At 45.3% G+C, this 23,065-nt stretch overlaps 1 protein-coding gene across 6 annotated transcripts in view; it reads right to left on the reverse strand.

The window, feature by feature from the left end:
• Window positions 1-23,065, reverse strand: part of ube2l3b (ubiquitin-conjugating enzyme E2L 3b) — a 97,570-nt gene that overhangs the window by 52,353 nt on the left and 22,152 nt on the right. The window contains exon 4 of one of the 6 annotated variants that reach the window (XM_037259563.1): window positions 3,496-3,665. The exons of 2 other annotated variants lie outside the window; for them this stretch is intronic. In XM_037259563.1, the coding sequence (XP_037115458.1) occupies window positions 3,496-3,665 (170 nt within the window). Of the gene's footprint in view, window positions 1-3,495; window positions 3,666-8,131; window positions 8,697-12,300; window positions 12,390-20,487; window positions 20,529-23,065 lie in introns of those variants that run through there. 3 more of the 6 variants (XM_037259566.1, XM_037259565.1, XM_037259567.1) reach the window with 3 other exon arrangements.

A 23,065-nucleotide genomic window follows, 5' to 3' on the forward strand; every position in this document is an offset into this window, starting at 1 on the left:
GCAATCTCCCATGACGGACCGGGCCATTGTACGAGGGGGAACATCGCGTGGAGGTGGACTGTGCGTCTACATCCGTGACGAATGGTGCCGGGACTTTGTTGTGGGATGCCAGCACTGCTCGCCACTGGCGAAGTTTGTGATCTCCAGGCTGTTGGGGTCCTGAACTCTCTCCCCGTTGTTTTACTTGTGTGTTAATCGTGTGCTGTGTCTCGTCACCGTGGGATAGGGGGAACGGTATTTCGGTTTCTTTGTGTCCTCTAGCATGAAGGAATTGACAATAAAGCTGACTCTGACTCTGACTCTGACTCAGCAAAGTGTAAACAATCGCGTTTCTCAAACGATCTCCTATAAAATGATCGGAACTGACTAAAGTTCGATCTAACGCATTGGTACTACTTACCTATGTTTCCCTTCCATATCGATCCGTAGATTTACTCGAAACATTAACAGAGCAGCCTATTTTGACATGAAATAGCCTGGTACGTATAGCAGCTATCGTTATAGCATTAGCCATCCGCAAAGTCCCATGAGCCTCAGCTCGCAATCTCCCATGAGCCTCAGCAAAGTGTAAACAATCGCGTTTCTCAAACGATCTCCTATAAAATGATTGGAACTGACTAAAGTTCGATCTAACACATTGGTACTGCTCACCTATGTTTCCCTTCCATATCAATCCGTAAATTTACTCGAAACATTAACGGAGCAGCCTATTTTTAAATGAAATAGCCTCGCGGGTACAACAGCTATTCGGTGACGCCCCCTGACTACAGTTGCCGTAATGTTGGGAAGCGATGCGACCTTGTAATTTACTAGTCGTACTAAAACGTACTGAAACATTTTTGCAGAGCACTGTGTACAACCAGTATGGATCAACAAATTCATCAATTGATCCATATATAAGGCGCACTGGACTGTCGGCTTTTGAGAAAATTTTAGGTTTTTAGGTGCGCCTTATAGTCCGGAAAATACGGTAATAAGCCAAACCGTATCACTTTCATCCCATCGCTTGCTTGACATACAGGTAAGCCTGTCAAGGAGGCAATCACAATGAACCGCACCCACCCACTCACCGCAGCTTTTTGGCCGCGCATACACAAACCCGGCACCAAAACTAACAAGCTAATCAATGCATAACGCATCAACGTACACACTCGCTTTTTTCTTTTAAACTAAAGAAAGTTTATGACCAGCAAAAATGAGTGGGGTTGCTGGACCAAGTAAGAGGCTAAACCGTATCACTCATACGGAATGGGAGTTGGACTTTTTTACCTCATTGACTGGGTTGACACTCCCTTTAGCACACAGCACCATCTAGTGGATAACACATAACACAACCCTGGGTCAACCCCAGTTTGATGCAGTAGCTTCTATTCTATGCGCCTTTTAATCCGGTGCGTCCTATATATGAAAACACGTCTAAAATAAAAAATTCAATGAAGGTGTGCTTTATAATCCAGTGCACCTTATAGTGTAGAAAATACTGTAACATTTAAAAGAAATTTAGTGACCAATATAGCCGCCCTTCGTTTTGATGACAGTTAAACAACCCCCCAATCCATGGACTCTCAGCTTCTTGATCTGTTGACGATTAAGTTTTTGTGCAGCAACAACCACAGCCTCACCGACATTGTTCACAGAGATGTACTGTTTTCTTTCAGCGTAAATCTCCCATATAGGAATGTTTCACAAGTTCTGTGATCATGTAACTATACCTGAGCGCCATGATAAGGAGTTATGATGTGGGTGACACCCAGTGCCAATAGGGAAACCACAGTTGAAAACTGATCAAATAGTTATGAATCCAAATGTTACTTTAAACACTTATTTTCCTTCTACAACTTTGTGTTCTACTTAATAAAATTAATAATTCTAATATTAATTTCATATCCATACTCCAGCAGAAGGAACCGGAATATGCTCAATCATTCGTCAATGAAATGGACATCCCTCATTGACTGATTGAGAGGTCTGTCTGTAGTAGGGGTGGAACACAAGAAACATGGTTCGATTCGATCACGGTCATGCTCAGTTTTAGGTTCAGTTTGGTGCACGTTGACTATTAAAAAAATGAAAACGTGGTAAACCATGAGTATATATTAGAGCATGACTTTTAATTACTACCATTATTGTACTATTTCAGAATTCACAATTGTTTTTCTTTCTATTCCATTGGCATAACGGGCAGGCATAACAAATAACTTCTCTTCACTTGGATGGCAAAGGAACAATCTGTTTATCCAGCTATCGCTTTTCATATAACAGGATAAGTCGTTGTTCTGGTACGGGTGGGCATGTTAAATAAGGATCCCAAAGCAGCCAACAAAAACTAAGTAACAAACACAGCTTTTTAATTTAACAAAAGGTGCATGGATAAAAACTCCACCAATTAAGAATAATGATAAATGTAACTCTTACAGAATGAAAACACCAACGAGGATTTAAATGAGGAAATAAACTAAAGACATGCAGGTGGACTGAGCTGCTGCAGAATGGAATTGTTACTTAGAGGAGATACTCGAAACAGGAACTAGAGAAATTACCAAGCCGAATGAATGAACTGGTTGCCGTCGCGATTCAATTCAAAAGCTAGATGTCAGGAGGCAGTTCGACGAGCCGGCCTGGGCAAGATTGCTGAGCCTACAAAGGGCGGCTGCTGCCACCAACCACCGAAGGTCCCAGCTGGCAATGCAGCCGAGAAGTTTCTGCGGTAAAGACTTGACGCATTGAGTCGCCGTCACGGGACGCTCATGTAAGCGCGGAGTGGTCGGAGGCTCTGGCTGAGAGCAACAGTCTGTGGAGACAAGTCCGTTCACTCGGGTTGCCGCTTCAGTGGCGGGAGGGTCTGTGGGCCGTGTGCACACGTTTGCTAATGAGCCTTTTTCGTTCGTGCTTCTATCAAGAATCTAACTCTGATTCAAAATTCTGTAACCGAATTCTAAATGATTCTGGCCTGATGGTCCCAGTTTCACGGTTATTGATGCCCAACCCTACTGCACACGAATGCTGAGTCATGTAGTGGCGGTGGCCGACTGCAACATGTGGAATGAGAACAATACAAAACTACCACCCCCCCCAAGTTCAAGCAACCAATCAGCGTCCGTGAGCACAGCACGTCCCCTAAAACGTTCCGGGTAGTACGGTGAAGACCCTGGTGGCTAGTAGGTACTTAGGAAGACACTGGTGGAACGTTCCAAAACCTTCCGGAACCTTTTTAGTGCGTGAACAAGGAAAGTACACAAACTACCACTGCGAGGGGGGAGTTCCTGAATTAGTTACGACAGTGGGAAAAGCCCCTATAATGAGAGATTTTAGACAAACGATCCACAACATTGATGGTAATGGGTTTGCCATGTGATATAGGAAGTTCAGTAACAAAGTCAAAAGCAATGTGAGACCACAGGCAAGTGAATGGGAAACGGGCAAAGGAGACCCAATGTCCTTGCAGAGGCCAGGCCACCAAAACCTTTGGGCAATAAGGAAATGAGTCTGACTCACTTCCAGGTGACAAGCCACCTTGGAGGAATCTCCCCATTGCAACACCACCTCGTGCAACTGTGCAGGTACAAACAGCTTGTTGTTTGGGCATCCATCCAGGACGTGGGCCTCACTGGTAACGTTGGCCTCCTTCCTCTCAACATCCCACTGGAGGGCTACAACCACAGTTGCTGGGTGCCAGGGTACCAATGGGAGGCCCAAAAATGCCAGACAGAGGTTTGGCATTCTGGGACCCTGGACGGTAAATGATGGTGAAATCAAAACACGTGAGGAACAGGGCCCAACGTGCTTGGTGAGAATTGAAACAATGGCCAGCAATTCCCGGTTACCAACATGGTGCACTCAGCGCGACTTAGGCAATGTGAGAAGAATGAACAATTGTGCAGAGGTTGGTCAACTGGGGAACGTTGGGTACCCCCACTCTTGAATGTGAGGCGTCAACCTCCACAACCAAAGGAAGATCAGGGTTAGGGTGTATGAGAAGCGGTGAACAAGAATATAGTGATCCCTCGCCACTTCGCGTTTCACGGCGAGGACTGACCGACGATCGGCGTCATATACACGCCCAAATCAGTTACATTTTCATTAAAGTCATTGCAAATTGCAGCTTAAGCACTCTTCTTCTTTTCAACAGCAGCATTATGGCCTTTACTTACAGCATGGTTTCCCCACAACTTGTTTCAGTAGTTTTTTCATACATACGAGTTTTTTTTTAACATTCTTTTTCTTTTAGCCATCGTTCAGGGTCAGAATTTCCTCGAGCAATGCTGTTCTCAATTCCATTTCAGGATTTTATGAGCATCACAATGCTATTAGGCTGTGCTCCAACTTAGGCTAATGAGGCCTAGGTGTTGTTTTAGCTTACTCCAGGACTTGATAGTCGAGGACCAATTAAAACAAATTAGAGCCATGCATGCTCATACAAGCCACTTAATTGACCTAGCTTTACTTTTCTGATTTACTATTCTTGTCTGTGATACCCAGCCTATATATGTTATAGGGACATTGTTCTATAGTTGCAACTTCATTTATAAAACAGCAAATGGATGGAATAAGTTAAAGGTACTGTGATGTGATTTCTAAAATATAAATTTTTTGTCCCTCATCTTTAACTGTTCATGTACACCGTATTTTCCAGACTATAAGTCAGTTTTTTTCATAATTTGGTTGAGGGGGGGCGACTTATAATCAGGAGCGACTTATTTGTGAAATTATTAACACATTATTACTTGATCATTAAAACATTACTTAGTAGTATCCCGGGATGAGAATGGCAAATGTGAAAAAGCAGGGAAAAGTAGCGGTGGGGGAGGGGGAGATTTATATATATTATGCCGTCGCGGCGGGCGGAGGAATGCTCGCGAGTCGTCGAGGCCAACGTTGCCCGTCCAGCTGGCCGGCCGCTCCCCCCATATACAAAAGAAATAATTTTCTCAACGGCTTTACACGATTCACGAGAATACTTTTGACGGAAAAAAACACAGAAATCCACGGATCCGCAGAAATTTCTCATCCCTGAGTATCGTTGATCACTTCACATGTTATTTTCACTTTAAACCGCATTAGGGCGCACTAGGCCTGTGGAATAACTGGAGACGCCACTGACAATGAGTTCCATTCACTGACTGACTGTCATGGCATGCATGCACCCTATAATGCAGTGCGTCCTATGTGTGGATTAAATACAGAAAAGGCCCCGGAATTGAGTCTGCATCTTTTAACCCTAAGTCAAAGTCAAAGTCTGCTTTATTGTCAATTCCTTCACATGTCAAGACATACAAAGAGATCGAAATTGCGTTTCCTACTATCCCACGGTGGAGACAAGACTTATTACACCCAATTGGTCCACAGACAAACAAAACATTCACGTAAACAATACAAAAAGTAAACATAAGAAGGCACATACAATGAATAAATAAGAGCAACTTGTGAAGTGCCTTATAGTGCGGGAAATAGGTTATATACCTTATTTTCCGGACTATAAGTCGCAGTTCTTTTATAGTTTGGCCGAGGGTGCGACTTACAATCAGGAGCGATTTATATGTGAAATTACTAACTCATTATTACTTGATCATTAACACATTACTTACTCGTATAGTTGATCACGTCATGTTATTTTCACTTTAAACCACATGAGGGCGCACTAGGCCTTGGAATAATTGGAGCCGCCATTGACTGAGTTTCATTCACTGACTTCTGGAGTTAGGAGTTGTTTATAACACAGAGGACAGAGATTGACACAAAGGACGAAGATTTCGAAGGATTTAATGATTTGGAGTGACACGGACGGTTCGATAAACTTATTTATGTTATAGTTATTTGATATATAGTTTATTTAGTGTAGCAACTTGTGTATTGTTAGAGTTCAGTAGTTTCCGATTGTCTAGGGAGGCCGTGAAGGCAGCAGGGGGGAGGAGATGGGAAGAGCGATCCGGGGCGCTTTGTTAGAGCACACACTGTGTGTTGGCTCGTGTTGAGCTCTTGTTTTGTGAAATAAAGAGCCGGTTACCAAACCCATGACTTGCCTGGTACTTTGGTAACGCTACAATATAGGTTATATGGTTCTGTGGAATAATTGGAGCCGCAACTGACGACGTGTCTGACGTCAGCACCGAATGTACTTCCGGAGTCTGCAGCGTTTTGTTTTTTTAAGTAACACAGAGGACGAATATTTTGAGAGATTTAATGATTTGGAGTGACACAAATGGTTCGATAAAATTTTTATTTTTTTAGTTATTTGATATATAGTTTATATATAGTTACATGGGTCTGTGGAATAATTTTATCTGCAACTTACGTCAGCGGCGCGCCGCACACACTTCCGGGTCAGAAGTGTTTAGGGCCAAAACCAGGGGTCGGCAACCTGCGGTTCCAGAACCGCATGTAGCTCTTTAGCACTCCCCGAGCTGGAGGTTTTGCAAAAATGTGTAAAAACAAATTTTGCTTTTTTTTTTTTTTTTTTTTTTTTTATAAATATGTTTTTTAGATGGTAATCATGACACAAACATTCTTATGCTGTAAAAATGTATGTACCGTAATTTTCGGACTAAAAGTCGCTCCGGAATATAGGTCGCATTAGCCATAAAATGCACAATAACGTGAAAAAAAACATATATAAGTCGCTCCGGAGTATAAGTCGCATTTTGGGGGGAAATTTATTCGACAAAATCCAACACCAAGAACAGACATGAACGAGCAAGAACAGGCTAAACGATAGGTATGCTAACGTGACATAAACACAAACGAAGAGCTGAGAACGGGCCTGACGTAACATTCAGAGTTATTAAAAAAAACTATTACATAAAATAACACGTTTATAAAACCATCTGTGTCACTCCAATTCATTAAATCCATCGATCGTCCTTTGTCAACAATGGGTGCGCGCCGCTGACGGCGCTTGCACTTCAAAATATTCCACAGGCCCATATAACGATATATAAATTAGATATCAAATAACTATTATATAAGCAATAATATTATCAAACCATCTGTGCACTCTAAATCATTAAATCCATCGATCAAATTCCTCGTCCTTTGTCAACAACGCCGCGCGTGCACCCTGACGTCAGCCTCGTCGTTATTCCACAGATCTAGTATATAACTATATTGTAGCGTTAACAAAGTACAAGGAAAGACGTGGGTTTGGTAAACGGCTCTTTATTTAACAAAACAAACTTCCAGGCGTGTGGCGGCGTGGACTTCCAGCCACGGAGGTGGAAGAGAGATCCATAGAATAGGACCGGGCGTGCGTTAAAGCCATGACCGAGCCCCATCCACCGTCCCCGGACAGCCACCCGGCCGAGCGCCGGCCCCCGACTTCTATCCACGGAGGTGAAAGAGAGCTCCGTAGAGTAGGACCGGGCGTGCGTAAAAGCCATGTCCGAGCCCCATCCACCATCCCCGGACAGCCACCGGGCCGAGCGCCGGCCCCCGACTTCTATCCACGGAGGTGAAAGAGAGCTCCGTAGAGTAGGACCGGGCGTGCGTGAAAGCCATAATAGTTTTTCAAACCTTCTGTGTCACTCCAAATCCTTAAATCCTTCAAACTCTTCGTCCTCCGAGTCACAACAAAGCCGCTAATGATGCCGGTAGTACTTGGGGCCCTTCGTCATCTTCGTCATCCCGTGATCAATCTTTGTCCTTTTTGTAAACAACCGCCGCGCTGCTGACGTCACTTGAAATTCAAATTACAGTAATCCCTTGCTACATTGCGGTCCGTTTATCGCGGTTTCACTTTTTTTTTTTGAAAATTCTTGGAAAAATTCACATATAAGTCGCTCCTCATTATAAGTCGCCCCCCACCCAAACTATGAAAGAAAATGCGACTTATAGTCCGGAAATTACGGTAGTTGTAAATATTAAAAATACAGAATTTCAGAATGGCGCCAAATAGCAAAATTGCGTCACAGTCTGCGACACAGCACTGGCGAGTTGTAAACTGAGTGATGGGCCATGAATTCAAAAGGCAAAAAGGGAAAGATTACTGATGAGAACAAAGGTTTTAAGAAAGAATGGAGTGAACTATTCGTTTTCATTGTCAATGCAGAAGGATGCCTGCATGTTTGATTTGCAATGAGAAGTTGTGAAATAAGAAGAGCAATTTGGAGCGACCATGCCCTGAACCATGACGTTGAACCATCTTTGTTTTAGGTCATTTGTCAGTTGTTTTGAGGCTCTCATGTTGCCACTCTTCAGAGAAGATGCAAAGAGGAGAACAACTTGCAACTGGCCACCTTAAATACCCTTTCTCATGATTGGCTTCACCTGTGTATGTAGATCAAGGTTCAATGAGCTTACCAAACTAATTTTCTGTTCCAATAATTAGTGCTAAAGGCATTCAAATCAATAAAACAAGGGTGCCCATATTTATGCACCTGCCTACTTTTGTTTAAGTAATGATTGCACACTTTCTGTAAATCCTATAAACTTTATTTCACTTCTCAAAAATCACTGTTTGTCTGCTATAGGATATATTTAACTGAGATTGCTGATCCGAACAAAAAAGGATGAAGGAAAATCTTGAAAATTATCAGGGGTGCCCAAACTTTTTTCATACGACTAAGTGGCACCAGATCCTGCCTTTTTTATCCTACTAAGCGAAGAGCAGGTTTTACATGTCTTTTCCTTCGCTGATTCACACTTAGCATCTCAATAACCCCTGTTTTCCTCTTCGATCCAACAGCCTTCCCTTCCCATCCGTGCTGTGGAAAACAAAAATAATAACAATAATAATAATACATTTTATTTGTAAGGCGCCTTTCAAGGCACTCAAGGTCGCCGAACACACATAAAATAGCAGGCACAATTAAAAGAAAAGAAAGTCTAAAAGCAAAGAACATCTGCAGGAGAGTAATAAAATTAGACAAATGCCTGCCTAAACAGGTGGGTTTTGAGGTGGGATATGAACAGTTGGATGGAGTCAATGTTTCTGGTGTCCGGGGGAGGGAATTCTAGAGGCGAGGGGCAGAGCAACTGAAGGCTCTGGCCCCCATACAGTGCCTTGCGAAAGTATTTGGCCCCCTTGAACCCCTTGCGCTAATACTTTGTAGCGCCACCTTTTGCTGCAATTACAGCTCCAAGTCGCTTGGGGTATGTCTCTATCAGTTTTGCACATCGAGAGACTGGAATTCTTGCCCATTCTTCCTTGCAAAACAGCTCGAGCTCAGTGAGGTTGGATGGAGAGCGTTTGTGAACAGCAGTCTTCAGCTCTTTCCACAGATTCTCGATTGGATTCAGGTCTGGACTTTGACTTGGCCATTCTAACACCTGGATACGTCTATTTGTGAACCATTCCATTGTAGATTTGGCTTTATGTTTTGGATCATTGTCCTGTTGGAAGATAAATCTCCGTCCCAGTCTCAGGTCTTTTGCAGACTCCAACAGGTTTTCTTCCAGAATGGTCCTGTATTTGGCTCCATCCATCTTCCCATCAATTTTAGCCATCTTCCCTGTCCCTGCTGAAGAAAAGCAGGCCCAAACCATGATGCTGCCACCACCATGTTTGACAGTGGGGATGGTGTGTTCAGGGTGATGAGCTGTGTTGCTTTTACGCCAAACATATCGTTTTGCATTGTGGCCAAAAAGTTCGATTTTGGTTTCATCTGACCAGCGCACCTTCTTCCACATGTTTGGTGTGTCTCCCAGGTGGCTTGTGGCAAACTTTAAACGAGACTTTTTATGGATATCTTTGAGAAATGGCTTTCTTCTTGCCACTCTTCCATAAAGGCCAGATTTGTGCAGTGCACGACTGATTGTTGTCCTATGGACAGACTCTCCCACCTCAGCTGTAGTTATCTGCAGTTCATCCAGAGTGATCATGGGCCTCTTGGCTGCATCTCTGATCAGTCTTCTCCTTGTTTGAGATGAAAGTTTGGAGGGACGGCCGGGTCTTGGTAGATTTGCAGTGGTCTGATACTCCTTCCATTTCAATATAATTGCTTGCACAGTGCTCCTTGAGATGTTTAAAGCTTGGGAAATCTTTTTGTATCCAAATCCGGCTTTAAACTTCTCCACAACAGTATCTCGGACCTGCCTGGTGTGTTCCTTTGTCTTCATGGTTCTCTCTGCGCTTTAAACAGAACCCTGAGACTATCAAAGAGCAGGTGCATTTATACGGAGACTTGATTACACACAGGTGCATTCTATTTATCATCATCAGTCATTTAGGACAACATTGGATCATTCAAAGATCCTCACTGAACTTCTGGAGTGAGTTTGCTGCACTGAAAGTAAAGGGGCCGAATAATATTGCACGCCCCACTTTTCAGTTTTTTATTTGTTAAAAAAGTTTAAATTATCCAATAAATTTCGTTCCACTTCACGATTGTGTCCCACTTGTTGATTCTTGACAAAAAATTAAACTTTTATATCTTTATGTTTGAAGACTGAAATGTGGCGAAATGTTGAAAGGTTCAAGGGGGCCGAATACTTTCGCAAGGCACTGTAGTTGACAGACGAAATGGGGGGACAGTGAGGGTGATACTGGAGGCAGACCTGAGAGACCGGGTGGGAATGTGTATGTGAAGGAGGTCTGACAGGTATGGAGGGGCGAGGTTATGGATAGCCTTGAATGTGTGGAGGAGGATTTTATGATCAATCCGCTGTTTTATGGGGAGCCAGTGAAGTTGGTGTAGAACGGGAGTGATATGATGGTAGACAGGGGTTCCGGTGACAATGCGAGCAGTAGCAATTTATGGAGGAGTTTGTGAGGGAGACCGACAAGGATTGAGTTACAATAATCCAGACGAGCGGTGACAAGAGAGTGGACTAGGATAGCAGCACTGTGTGGGGTGAGTGATGAACGGAGGCGATTAATGATACGGAGGTGAAAATAGGCATAACGGATAGTGTTGTTTATGTGGGTGCTGAATGATAGGGTGCTATCAAGGACGACACCAAGGCTCTTTGCCTGAGGGGAAGGGGAAACAGAGGAAGTGTCAATGGTGAGTGTGAAACAGGGTTGTTTGTTGAGAGAAGTTTTGAGGACTACCTCAGTTTTGTCACTGTTTAGTTTAAGGACGTTTCAGGTGAACCAGGATTTAATTTCTTGAAGGCACGCACTGAGGGAGGAGGGTGGGAGGCTGGAAGGATGTTTTATTTACGGAAAATCTGACCAAGCGGGAGGAGATAAATAGGATGGGACCAAGGACGGAACCCTGGTGAACACCGGAGGACACGGGGGAGGGGTGAAATGTGAATGATTTTAACTGGATAAATTGAGAACGGCCAGAGAGACAAGAGTGAAACCAGTGCAGGGGTGTGTCAACCAGTCCAATAGAGGCTAGTCTTCCGAGGAGGATGGAGTGAGAGATGGTGTCGAAAGCTGCACTTAAATCAAGAAGAATGAGTATGGATATGAGACCAGAGTCGGCTGCACTCATTGGTGATTTTAATAAGGGCTGTTTCTGTACTGTGTCGAGGGCGAAAACCGGACTGGAACTGTTCGTATAGATTATTATTAGTGGGTGTGGATTTGTGATGCAACGACTTTTTCAAGAATTTTGGAGAGAAATGGCAGGTTGGAGATGGGACGGAAGTTACTGAGGATATTGGGGTCTAAGCCTAGTTTTTTAAGAGTTGGTTGGACTGTAGCTGATTTGAAAGATAGAGGGACAGAACCAGAGGTGCGGAAAGAATTGATGATGGCAGTAATCAGGGGGAACAGAGAGGGGAGAGAGCCTAAGACTAGGGAAGAAGGCAGGGGGTCAAGTTGACATGTAGATGGCTTTAAATTTTTAATGAGTTTAGATAGATCAGCAGCAGAGGGAAGTTGGAATCAGGAAAGAGAGAGGGGGTGGGATGAGGAAGGAAAGAAGATGAACAGCTAGACTTGTTAGGGGTCAGTTGTTGGTGGATAGTGGCTATTTTATTGTCGAAGAAGGACATCTGGGTGTTACAGTGACCAGTAGAGTAGAAGTGTGGGGGGAGGGAGTCACAGGGGCGGGTTGAATTATTAATTATGGAGAACAGGACTCTGGTGTTTCCCGCACCAGCTGTAATTTTCTCCGCAAAATAGTGTGATCTTGCGGAGGAAATTGCATCCTTATATTGCATTATGTGAGTATGGTAAAACTGTTTACTATCCAAAAATATTCTGTGCCAGGAGCAAATTGTGAATTATTAAATCATTACGACATATTGGATATACATTAGTATTAAGTAGTACAGTTTATACTCGTGCATTTATATCAATTGTTTCCATAAATTAAGACAATGATGAATATTGTCATCTCACAATAAGTTTAATTTTTACGAGACGTCTGGCCCAAAAGACCCTTGCAAGTTGTACTTTTACACAAATTATAAAAAAAAAAAAAAAACTTACCATGCAAAGTTGTCCACACTTGTGTTTGTATTTTTTGGCATCTCATCCGTCTTCTTAGAAGCCTTTTCTCCCGCATCAATTTGATTATTTCTCAATGTCTTCATTCGGACTTAGTTCTGCCTTCAATAAATTCTCTGAGCCCAAGCATTATTGAGCAGCGATATTACAGTATGACTTGATTAGGACCAAATATTTTCTCATACTATGTTCTTTCCACATAAATCACGCAGGTTTCTTGAGTCTCTGTGACTAGCTCCCATCAGATTTAATTGCACAATTGGTTGGAGGCCAAACAAGCCAATCATAATTGTATTCATGGGCTCTTTCGTCATTCTGGTTGGTTGTCAACTTGTCCGTCCCCTTGCATCACCATGGTACTTTGATGAGAGACAACCTAAACAGACACGCCCATCCTTCGCTCACTTAGCAAGCCAGTGTTTTTTGGACAGTTTTCTGGCATTAGCAATTCGATGAAACTTCGAAGCAATTCGACTGATACAACTACTCAAAATACACTCACAACAAGTGAAAACAGAGCGCACAGCTCCAAAATCAGCAGAAAGACTGACGCTAATGGTATGAAAAGAGTGCAGACAATATTATTAAAATGAAATAATTTGTTATTTTTGTGTCATCTCAACATCTTTATTGTGTCCGTCGTTTCCAAAGATTGAAGGAGCTGAACCATCAATGAAATGAGGTCTTTCGGCAAATCCTTCTCTGAACTGACAAAAGATTTCTGAAACACTCCTTAACAAGCAGAACTTTGCCCGCAGACGAGGGAACACTGCTTGGAAAATGAAATTTGACCAGGCACTTTTTTGAGGTTCTGATGTTGTGCAATGATTTGCGTGGATTGATGCATCCAACAACGGAACATTTTGATCTCTCCACTTCGGTATCCTTGAGTTGTTTGGACTACAAAAGTCTCACAGAGTCATAAACAAGGCGGATTCGCCATGTTCATTACTCGGATTTTGGTTTGTCCTGCCCCAACAGATGTGATGTAATAGATAAAAAAACATCTTAGGAAACAGAGAAATGTGAACAGAGTAAAAAATAACCCCCCAAAACGATCATAACAGTATTTCTGCAGCACCTGGTGGGATATATTACACTTTTTTACACTCCTGGATACTCCAGATACACATGAAAATGATTTTAAAAGGAAAAATAGTCGATTCTCCATGATAAGTGTCCTTTAATGGTGGGGGAATTCTACAGCCTCCAGTACAATCAACCGCTTTGAAAAAGAGGTCACTAACTTTATTTAAACACGCACGCACATGTGCATGCACGCACGCACACGGACACGCACTCCACTTTTTTTGCTTTTATATTGATTTTGTTGTGCACTTGCAGTCTCTAAGATTGTAGAGAATCATTCCCCCTATACATATGCTACAGTGGGGAGAACACTCATCCATCAAAAGCAGGAAGCACTGCTGATTTTTCAGGTATCCCCACTTACAAAGCATGTACAGGGTCCGGCAAAATGATCTGACACATTTGTAGGTTTAATAAAACGCAAATAAATGAAAGAAACATTATTTTTTTTTTTTTTTTCGAAAAGTACATATAATATAATAATGTTTTTTGTTTCATTTCACTTGCTAACATGAATTGGACCAGTGAGCATCGCGCTTTCATTGTGGAAATGTTTATGAAGAACGAATCTGTAACTGCAACACAACGAGCGTTCCGTTTGCGCTTCAGACTTGGTAGACATGATCCCGTACCTGCTCGAAACAAGATCTTGTTATGGGTTACTAACTTAATAGCCATTGGATCAGCACTGAATCGAAAATCAACCGGCCGACCTCACACCGTCAGAACTCCAGAAAATATGGCAGCGGTAAGACCAAAATAACATTGTTCGAAAACTAAACTAAAATGAAACGAAACAAAATAAAATGGCATTATATGTACCGTATTGGCCTGAATATAAGATGATGTTTTTTGCATTGAAATGAGACTGAAAAAGTGGGGGTCTTCTTATATTCGGGGTCTAGACATTATACCCATTTTCACTTGTGCGCAGCGGTAATGGTGGCAATGGTAATGGTACCTCTCCGGGAACCATCACCTTATTGTGGTGGAGGGGTTTGCGCATCCCTATGACCCTGAGAGCTATGTTGTCTGGAGCTTTCAGCTCCTGGTAGGGCCTCCCATGACAGACTGGTCTTAGGCGAGGGGCCCAACAAAGAATCGTTCAGGGCAGGCCGGCGGGCCCCAAGGGGGCAGCCCCCCCCAGCTGGCTATCTGGCAGTGCGCTAACAACCTACTCCAGAGAAAACCCCTTTGTTACGAAACCAATCAGAAATAGCCGGACTGACCCAAGGTATCAACCCCCGCCCGTCCCTGACCTACGATCTATCAATCTCCGACATCCCTTACGTGTTGCTACATGCAATGTGCAAACACTTCAACGAACAGGTCACGCCACTCTATCTCGTGAACTGTCTCGATACAACATCTCCATCACGGGACTCTGTGAATTACAATGGTGCAATAGCGGTGGGAAAAAAAGAGGGTGACCACAGCTACATCTGGAGCGGCCCAAAAGATAACAGAGGGCTATATGGCGTCGCCCTAGCAATGCCGTGTCAGGTTAGGAAATCCCTAATCGGATGGACCCCAGTCAGCGAACGACTACTAACTGCCCGTTTCCAACAACAACACGGCAGGATGTCAGTCGTTGTCGCCTACGCACCAACAGTCTGCGAGACGACCGGGCAAAGAATGCCTTCTTTGATCAACTACATCAGGTCATCCAGCAGATACCCCCACATGACATCATGATTGTGCTAGCAGATTTTAACGCCACTGTCTCCTCCACCTCAAGAGACCCGCAGACCAAAAACGTCATTGGTCCAGAATCCCCAGATCCCATCACCAACAACAACGGCGTCCGCCTCCAGTATCTATGCAATGCTGGAGGTCTATCTATCGCAGATACATGTTTCCCCAGGAAGAATATACACAAATGGACAAGGTACAGCAATGATGGCAAAACCCATAAGGCCCTAGATCATATACTCATATACTGTTACCAACTGCCGTGTGTATCGTGGGGCCCAGCTAGGCAACACAGACCACCGCTTACTGGTAGCCCAGCTGAGACTGAAATTCAAGGCCATCCCATCATCATAGATAACACCTCGACTGAGATCTTCCCATCTTCAAGACCCAACCATCACCTCAGTGTTTACCCGCTCCATCACCAACAGGTATAAGACCCTGGCCAAGAAAGCACTTACCAACTGGGACCTTTTCGTGTCTACAATAAACCAAGCAACCGCCGAGTCCATCCCACGCAACCACCATACACCTAGGTGTCCCTGGATATCACCAACAACACTAGAAATCATAGAACTGCGCAGAGCTGCACGTCTCAGGGGCAATAACAGAATATCGTCGCCCGAATAGTATACGGAACACAGCAGACAGGGAGAAATTCTGGCAAGGAGAAGCAGAATGCCTGGACCCTGAGGCGAGTAAAAACAGGCCCCCAACAGAAGGCAGTCCTTCTGTCCTTATCCAAGATGGCGGCGCCCCAGTTGGCCGCGGCCGCTACAGCTCTCAACAACCGACGAGTATTTTCACAAAATATGTCGCCTAGGACACTACAAACAACACAAAGTTTAGTTTATCCATCCAGTAGATTAGTGTATGATCGCCAGCGCCTGCTGGAGGTACGGTCATCAAGTGTTTTCGGACTCGTAGCCACAACTACCCTAGTCTGTTTACGTAGCCTCGGAGTGCTTAGGGCGCTAGCCCCAGAAGCTCACGATGCAGCGGGCTCGCCGGGCAGCACACGCCGGAGGAGGAGTAAGCGTAGGCGGTGTGACCGGCGGCGAAAGCGCGGCTGTCGAGGTGGGCTAACGGCTAAGCTTAAAGCTAACCCCTACAAACCGCCGCTTCCATCCATCTTCCTCTCTAACGTCCGCTCACTGGATAATAAAATGGACCATCTACAACTGGAACGCTCTTCAAAGAGGGAGGTTAGAAACTGCTGCGCTCTCATCCTGACGGAGACATGGCTGAACTCATCAATACCGGACAACGCCGTTAGACTGGAGGGGCTCGCTACATTCCGCGCCGACAGAAACGGCGAGCTAAGCGGTAAATCCCGAGGAGGTGGGCTGTGTGTCTACATCAACAACAACTGGTGCAAAAATGCTAGATCTGTCGCCAGCTTCTGCTCTTCGGACATCGAGCTTTTGACTGTTAACTGCAGACCCTTCTACCTGCCCAGAGAGTTTACTGTTGTTAGCATCACGGCTGTGTATGTGCCTTCTAGCGCTAATACTAAAGAGGCCATGAGTGTTCTCTATCGGACAATCAGTGAGCTGCAATCCACGCACACAGAGGGTGTTTTCATCATTGCTGGGGACTTCAACCAGGCTAACATGAAGACTATTCTCGCTCATTTTTACCAACACGTGGATTTTCCAACTCGGGGAGAGAACACTCTGGACTTGGTTTACACCAATATAAAGGATGCATTCAGAGCAGCCCCCCGCCCCCACCTCGGCTCTTCAGACCACCTATCTGTTATGCTAATCCCTGCATACAGGCCCCTGCTGATCAGAGCAAAACCCACAGTGAAGCAGGTGAGGGTGTGGTCTGAGGGGGCCATGGAGGCACTCCAGGACTGCTTTGAGTGCTCTGACTGGGACATGTTCAAATCAGCAGCAACATATGACAATCAGATCGACATTGATGAGTACGCCATGACTGTGTCAGCCTACATCAACAAATGCTCCGAGGACGTCAGCACCACTAAGAACATCATCACCCGAGCCAACCAACGACCCTGGATGACTGAGGAGGTACGTCATACACTACGAGCACGGAACTCAGCCTTCAAGTCTGGCGACAAGGAGGCACTGAGGACAGCGAGAGCCAACTTGAACCGTGCCATCAGGCTAGCGAAGCGAAGCCACAGTCGAAAAATTCAGGATTTTTTCCACGACGCCAATAACACCAGGAGTATGTGGCAAGGCATACGGGCGATCACGGACTACAACTTACCCCCCCCCCGGTGGGTGAGGTTGATGCTGACTTCCTAAATGGTCTAAATAACTTCTTTGGGCGTTTTGAGGCACTAAACAGCACTCCTGCAGTTAAAACTGTTCCCCACCAGGAAGAGGAGGCCCTCTGCCTTGACTCAGCCGACGTGTGGAAGACTCTGAGAAGAGTCAACCCACGTAAGGCCCCAGGCCCCGACAACATACCTGGGCGGGTGTTCAAGGAATGTGCAGGCCAGCTGCCTGGTGTCATCACAGACATTTTTAACATCTCGCTGGACCAAGCCAAAGTGCCAGTATGCTTCAAGGCTGCCTCCATCATTCCGGTGCCGAAGAAACCTCAAATCACCTCATTGAATGACTACAGACCTGTGGCACTGACTCCCATCATGATGAAGTGCTTCGAAAGGCTGCTCAAAGAACACATCGTCTCCAGACTCCCCCCAACATTCGATCCGTTCCAGTTTGCCTACCGGCAGAACCGCTCTACTGAGGATGCCATCTCCTCCGTTCTTCACCTGAGCCTGGCTCACCTGGAGGAGAGGAACACCCACGTGCGGTTGCTGTTCCTGGACTTCAGCTCAGCGTTTAACACCATCATTCCACAACATCTGGTGGAAAAACTGGAACACCTGGGCTTCAGCACCCCCCTTCGAAACTGGCTGCTAGACTTCCCCACCAACATACCTCAGTCAGTCCGGGTCGGACAGAACACCTCAGATGTCATCACCCTCAGCACAGGCTCCCCTCAGGGCTGCGTCCTGAGCCCCCTGCTGTTCACCCTGATGACAGACGACTGCGCCCCCAGGTTCACCACCAATCACATCGTGAAGTTTGCAGACGACACAACGGTGGTGGGCCTCATCAGGGACAACAACGACCTGGACTACAGAGAGGAGGTGGAGCAGTTGGTGGGCTGGTGCAGAGAAAATAGCCTGATCCTGAATGTGGAGAAGACGAAGGAGATCATCGTCGACTTCAGGAAGAACCAGCCTCACCACGCTCCACTGATCATCAACAGCTCGGCTGTGGAGGTGGTCAGCAGCACTAAATTCCTGGGAGTCCACATCACAGACGACCTCACCTGGACTGTGAACACCACAACACTGGTCAAGAGGGCACAGAGGCGCTTGTACTTCCTGCGGAGGATGAGGAGAGCCCACCTGCCCCCACCCATCATGAGGACATTCTACCGAAACACCATAGAGAGCATTCTGACAAGCTGTCTCTCGGTGTGGTGTGGAGGTTGCAGCGCCTCCGATTGGAAGAACCTGAGGAGAGTGGTGAGGACAGCAGAGAGGATCATCGGGGCTCCTCTTCCCTCCATTCAGGACTTGTCATCCCAGCGCTGCGTGTCCCGAGCCCGAAATATTATCAGTGACCCATCACACCCCCACCATGGACTGTTCTCCCTGCTGCCCTCTGGGAAGAGGTTTCGCAGCAACCGCTGCAGGTCCACCAGGTTCTGCAATAGTTTTTTCCTTGCTGTCGTCAGACTGTTGAACATTCAAACGTAGCATTCCTCTGCACACTTGTAAATACTGCTTTTGTCTCCTGCACTGTTTACATACTTTATCACTGCTGCACTTTGTACTTTATAATTATCTTATTTCATATTTTTATATAGAATGTCCCTTTTTAACCAGCCGAAATACCACTACATTGTTGAAAGCCGTATGCAACAAAATTTCGTTTTGTGTACACCTAGTGTTGACAAAATGACAATAAAGTTTGTCTAAGTCTAAGTCTAAGTCCTGGTAAAGGACGCGCAGGGCAACATACTAAACTCCAAGGTCGACTGTATCAGCCACTGGAAGGAGCATTTCAGCAACCTGTTGAATCATTCCTCACCCCAAACGGGACCGCGTTCTCACCATATCATCCGTAATTGCCAGTGGAAATTACAACTGCAGCACAGACTCCATCACAAAAGAAGAAGTCTCGCAAGCCCTGGCTACTCTTCGAAATGACAGAGCCCCAGGAATCTGTAACATCACAGCGGAAATGATGAAAGCGGGTGGTGACAACATCATTGACTGGCTCACCCATATCATCAATCATGGTTGGATTACCGAGCACCCCCCAGAAGACTGGACCAGAGGCATCATTCTCCCCTTCTGGAAACATAAGGGTGATAAAATGGTCTGTAACAACTACAGAGGGATTACACTTCTCTCTATCCCAGGAAAGATCTTCACCCGCATACTTCTCACCCGGGCCCTCCCGTCCATTAGAAGCAAAAGACGCCCCCCAACAGGCGGGCTTCATGCCAAACCGCTTCGCAACAGACCAAATCTCTGCCCTACGCCTCATCACGGAGAAGGTACAAGAGTTCCGCCAAGACAGACACCTCTATATTGCCTTTCTTGATCTCAAGGCGGCTTTTGACACCGTGGACCACACCTTCCTCTGGAAGATTCTCACCATCCTCGGAGCACCAAGAAAAATTACCACCCTCTTTCAAAAGCTCTACAGCAGGGGTAGGCAATTCCGGTCCTCGAAGGCCAGTGTCCTGCATGTTTTCTATGTCACCCTGTTGCAACACACCTGATTCAAATGGTCAGATAATTGGCAAGGTCTGCAGAAGCTAGATAACAATCCCGATCATTTGAATCAGGTGTGTTGCAGCAGGGAGACCTATAAAACATGCAGGACACCGGCCCTCGAGGACCGGAATTGCCCACCCCTGCTCTACAGTGATGCCGAAAGCTGTGTGCGTGTCAACGGTACCAACTCCACCTGGTTCTCAATCAAAAGCGGTGTGAGACAGGGATGTGTAGCTGCACCAGACTTTTTTAACTATCATTGACCATTTGATGGAACGGATATGTGCGCGTATTCCAGGGGTTAAACTAGGCAGTTATAGCCTCACTGATCTGGAATACGCAGATGACACCACGCTATTTTGCTCCACCCCTGAGCAGTTGAAAGAAGCCTTGGAAATCCAACAAGAGGAAACCAACAAGCTGGGTCTGAAGGTCAGTTGGCCCAAAATGAAACTGATGCACACAGGAGGCCCATCCCTTCCGCCGCTGCATATCAATGGAGAAGAAGTCCATTTTGTAACATCCTTTACCTACCTTGGCTCCGTAATCGCCAGCAACAGCAACATGCTACCAGAAATAAATCAGAGACGTGCTCTGGCAGCCACTACCATGAAAACACTCTGGAAACCACTGTGGAGACATCACTCCATATCAAGAGAGACCAAACTAAGGATATATAACTCCTCAGTCTTGTCCATCCTCCTTTACGGAGCAGAAACCTGGCCTCTCAACATGACCCAGGCTGCCAGAATCTATGGCTTTGACACCAGAGCACTGCGCACTATAGAGGGGATAAAATGGACAGATAAAGTCCCCAACTCTGTGCTACGGGAATGCACCCAACAGCCCCCAGCATCCCACCTGGCAGCACAACGTGGGCTGCGCTAGTATGGCCATGTCAAAAGACTCCCCCCTGGCACACCCGACTCACACTATCCTCAATTTCCAACCAAACATTGCCGGCTGGAAATGACCCCGCGGTGCCCCACGCACTCGATGGATCGATGCCGTCACCATGGACCTACATCACCTGGGCCTGTCGCTAGCTGAAGCTTAGCCCCTAGCACTGGACCGAAGCAACTGGCGAAGACTAACTAAACTGATTGGCTCTACGCATGGCGCTACCCCCATCGCTGAGCAAGAGAACTGATGATGATGATGCAGCGGTTAAAGGTTGCTGGTATCGACTGAGTATGTTGCTGTGATCGTGTGAGTCTTTGACACAAAGTGAGTATATACATTTCATTGTTACTACTGTCCACTGTTGTGCAGTTTGTCCGATCGCGGTTTGCTTCGTGTGCGCGCCGTTTGATTGACAGCTCCGGCGCGCTCCTTTAAGTTTACCTCGCATCGTACGAGTAGCCGTTACGCAGCGGCACGGCGACTAACGGTTGCCAGCAAATGTATTTTGTTGTCTCGATCAATGACTTATGTTTGGTGTGTTGCCGAGAGTATTTCATTTATGGTTATTTATTATTATTATTTGCCAATAATTCAGTAAAGCATTCAAAACAGAACCATGTCTTCCTTCCTGTGTTCTGACGGACACCCAGGGGTGAAAAGAGCATAACCATCCGAGCCAACCCCCTATAGAGGCTTTGCAGTCACGTGGTTTTATCACGTGATTTTGTGTTATGCCGCCATCTTGGCGGTCAACTAGTCAGCTCGTTCCTACGTGTTTGTATGGATTGTCTGATTTCTGCGCTACGTTTTCACCGATTTCTTCCGAATTATGGCTGATTTGCTATCCAACGAAGTTAGGCATTTGGATGAAGACTCCAAGAATCGTCACAGAGAGAAGTTGAACCTTGTTGGCACAACGGATCCGTACCTTTTACCGAGAAGCATGCTAAAATCGCCCGAGCATTTTGCAACAGCCGACCTGCCTGAACGCTCATATCCAGATATTTATAATTACCTCGTCGATTTGTTTTGTAATGGCATTTCATAACTTGACATATTAAAAAACTGAATAGAGTGAAATCATTCAGATACTGTACCTGTCTGTTCAAGTTGCTACCATTTTTATTATTTGTTTATTTTTGCATGATGCCACATCTGATTGGCTTGAAAACTTAACCAATAAATATAATTCAATATTTACATTGATAACGTTTTCAAGCATCATGAAAAAATAAACACAAAATAAAAACGGGGGGGTGAACTGAAGAAATCATCCCATTCCCTGCCTTGCTGCTCTTGCTGCCTTTCTAAAAATGCACCCAGCATTTTCAACAATCATATTTGTATCATCCCATATTGTATTATTTCACATTTTGTGAAACAAATCAGGGGTGAATAGTTTGTTTACATACCTGATATGAAGTCCTCATTGCATATCCTTGTGTAAATCGTAGGTTTCCATCGTTCACGACGAATATCCGCGATCCATTTATCACGTTTTTTCATGTTCGCCGGAAATCTATAGAAGCTAAGATTTGGTTTATCGCCTCGTCTATTGCTACATCCAACAGCACAGCAGGTATCCGGCATTTTTAAGCTCAAATAGCAGCAGATATAACAAGAAAGCGTGTGTGAGTCGTTGACCGGCACTGAAAAGTTGACCGCCATGATGGCCGCCAAGCTAATGTGGGTAGCTTGATGACGTCAGCTGCAAAGCCTCTATACCAGGGGTGGCCAACCCGCGGCTCGCGAGCCGCATGCGGCTCTTTGGCTGGTTTCATGCGGCTCTTTTACGTTCATATCAACATTTGTGTTTATTTTTCGTGCGTATTTGCTTCGCTTGAGTTCAATATGGTATTTTGGTCAAACGCGCATGCGCGTGAGGTGAAATCCCGCAAAGGAGGAAGGACAAACCCATTTGAGGAGTGTCAATTTCGCTCTCAAAATGGCAAGGAAAAAATGCACAGCTAAACGAATATATGACGATGAACACAGGACGTTTTTAACAGAGTTAAAGTTGTTTTTTGTTGAACGCAATGGCAAGCCATTCTGCCTGATATGTCGGACGTCATTAGCGCATTTAAAAGCTTCATATGTTCAGCGCCACTTCAGCTCACTTCATGCCAATATCGATAAGGACTTTGCAAAAGGGACTGAATTTCGCCAGCACAAGTTTGGACACTTTGAAAAGTCAGGCAGAAAAATAGGTACAGTTTTTCAAAAAAATTACGAAGCACTCAGAGACTGTCACACTTGCATTGTTT

This window comes from Syngnathus acus, chromosome 9 (genome assembly GCF_901709675.1).
Source record: "Syngnathus acus chromosome 9, fSynAcu1.2, whole genome shotgun sequence".
NCBI classification, from domain to species: Eukaryota; Metazoa; Chordata; class Actinopteri; order Syngnathiformes; family Syngnathidae; genus Syngnathus; species Syngnathus acus.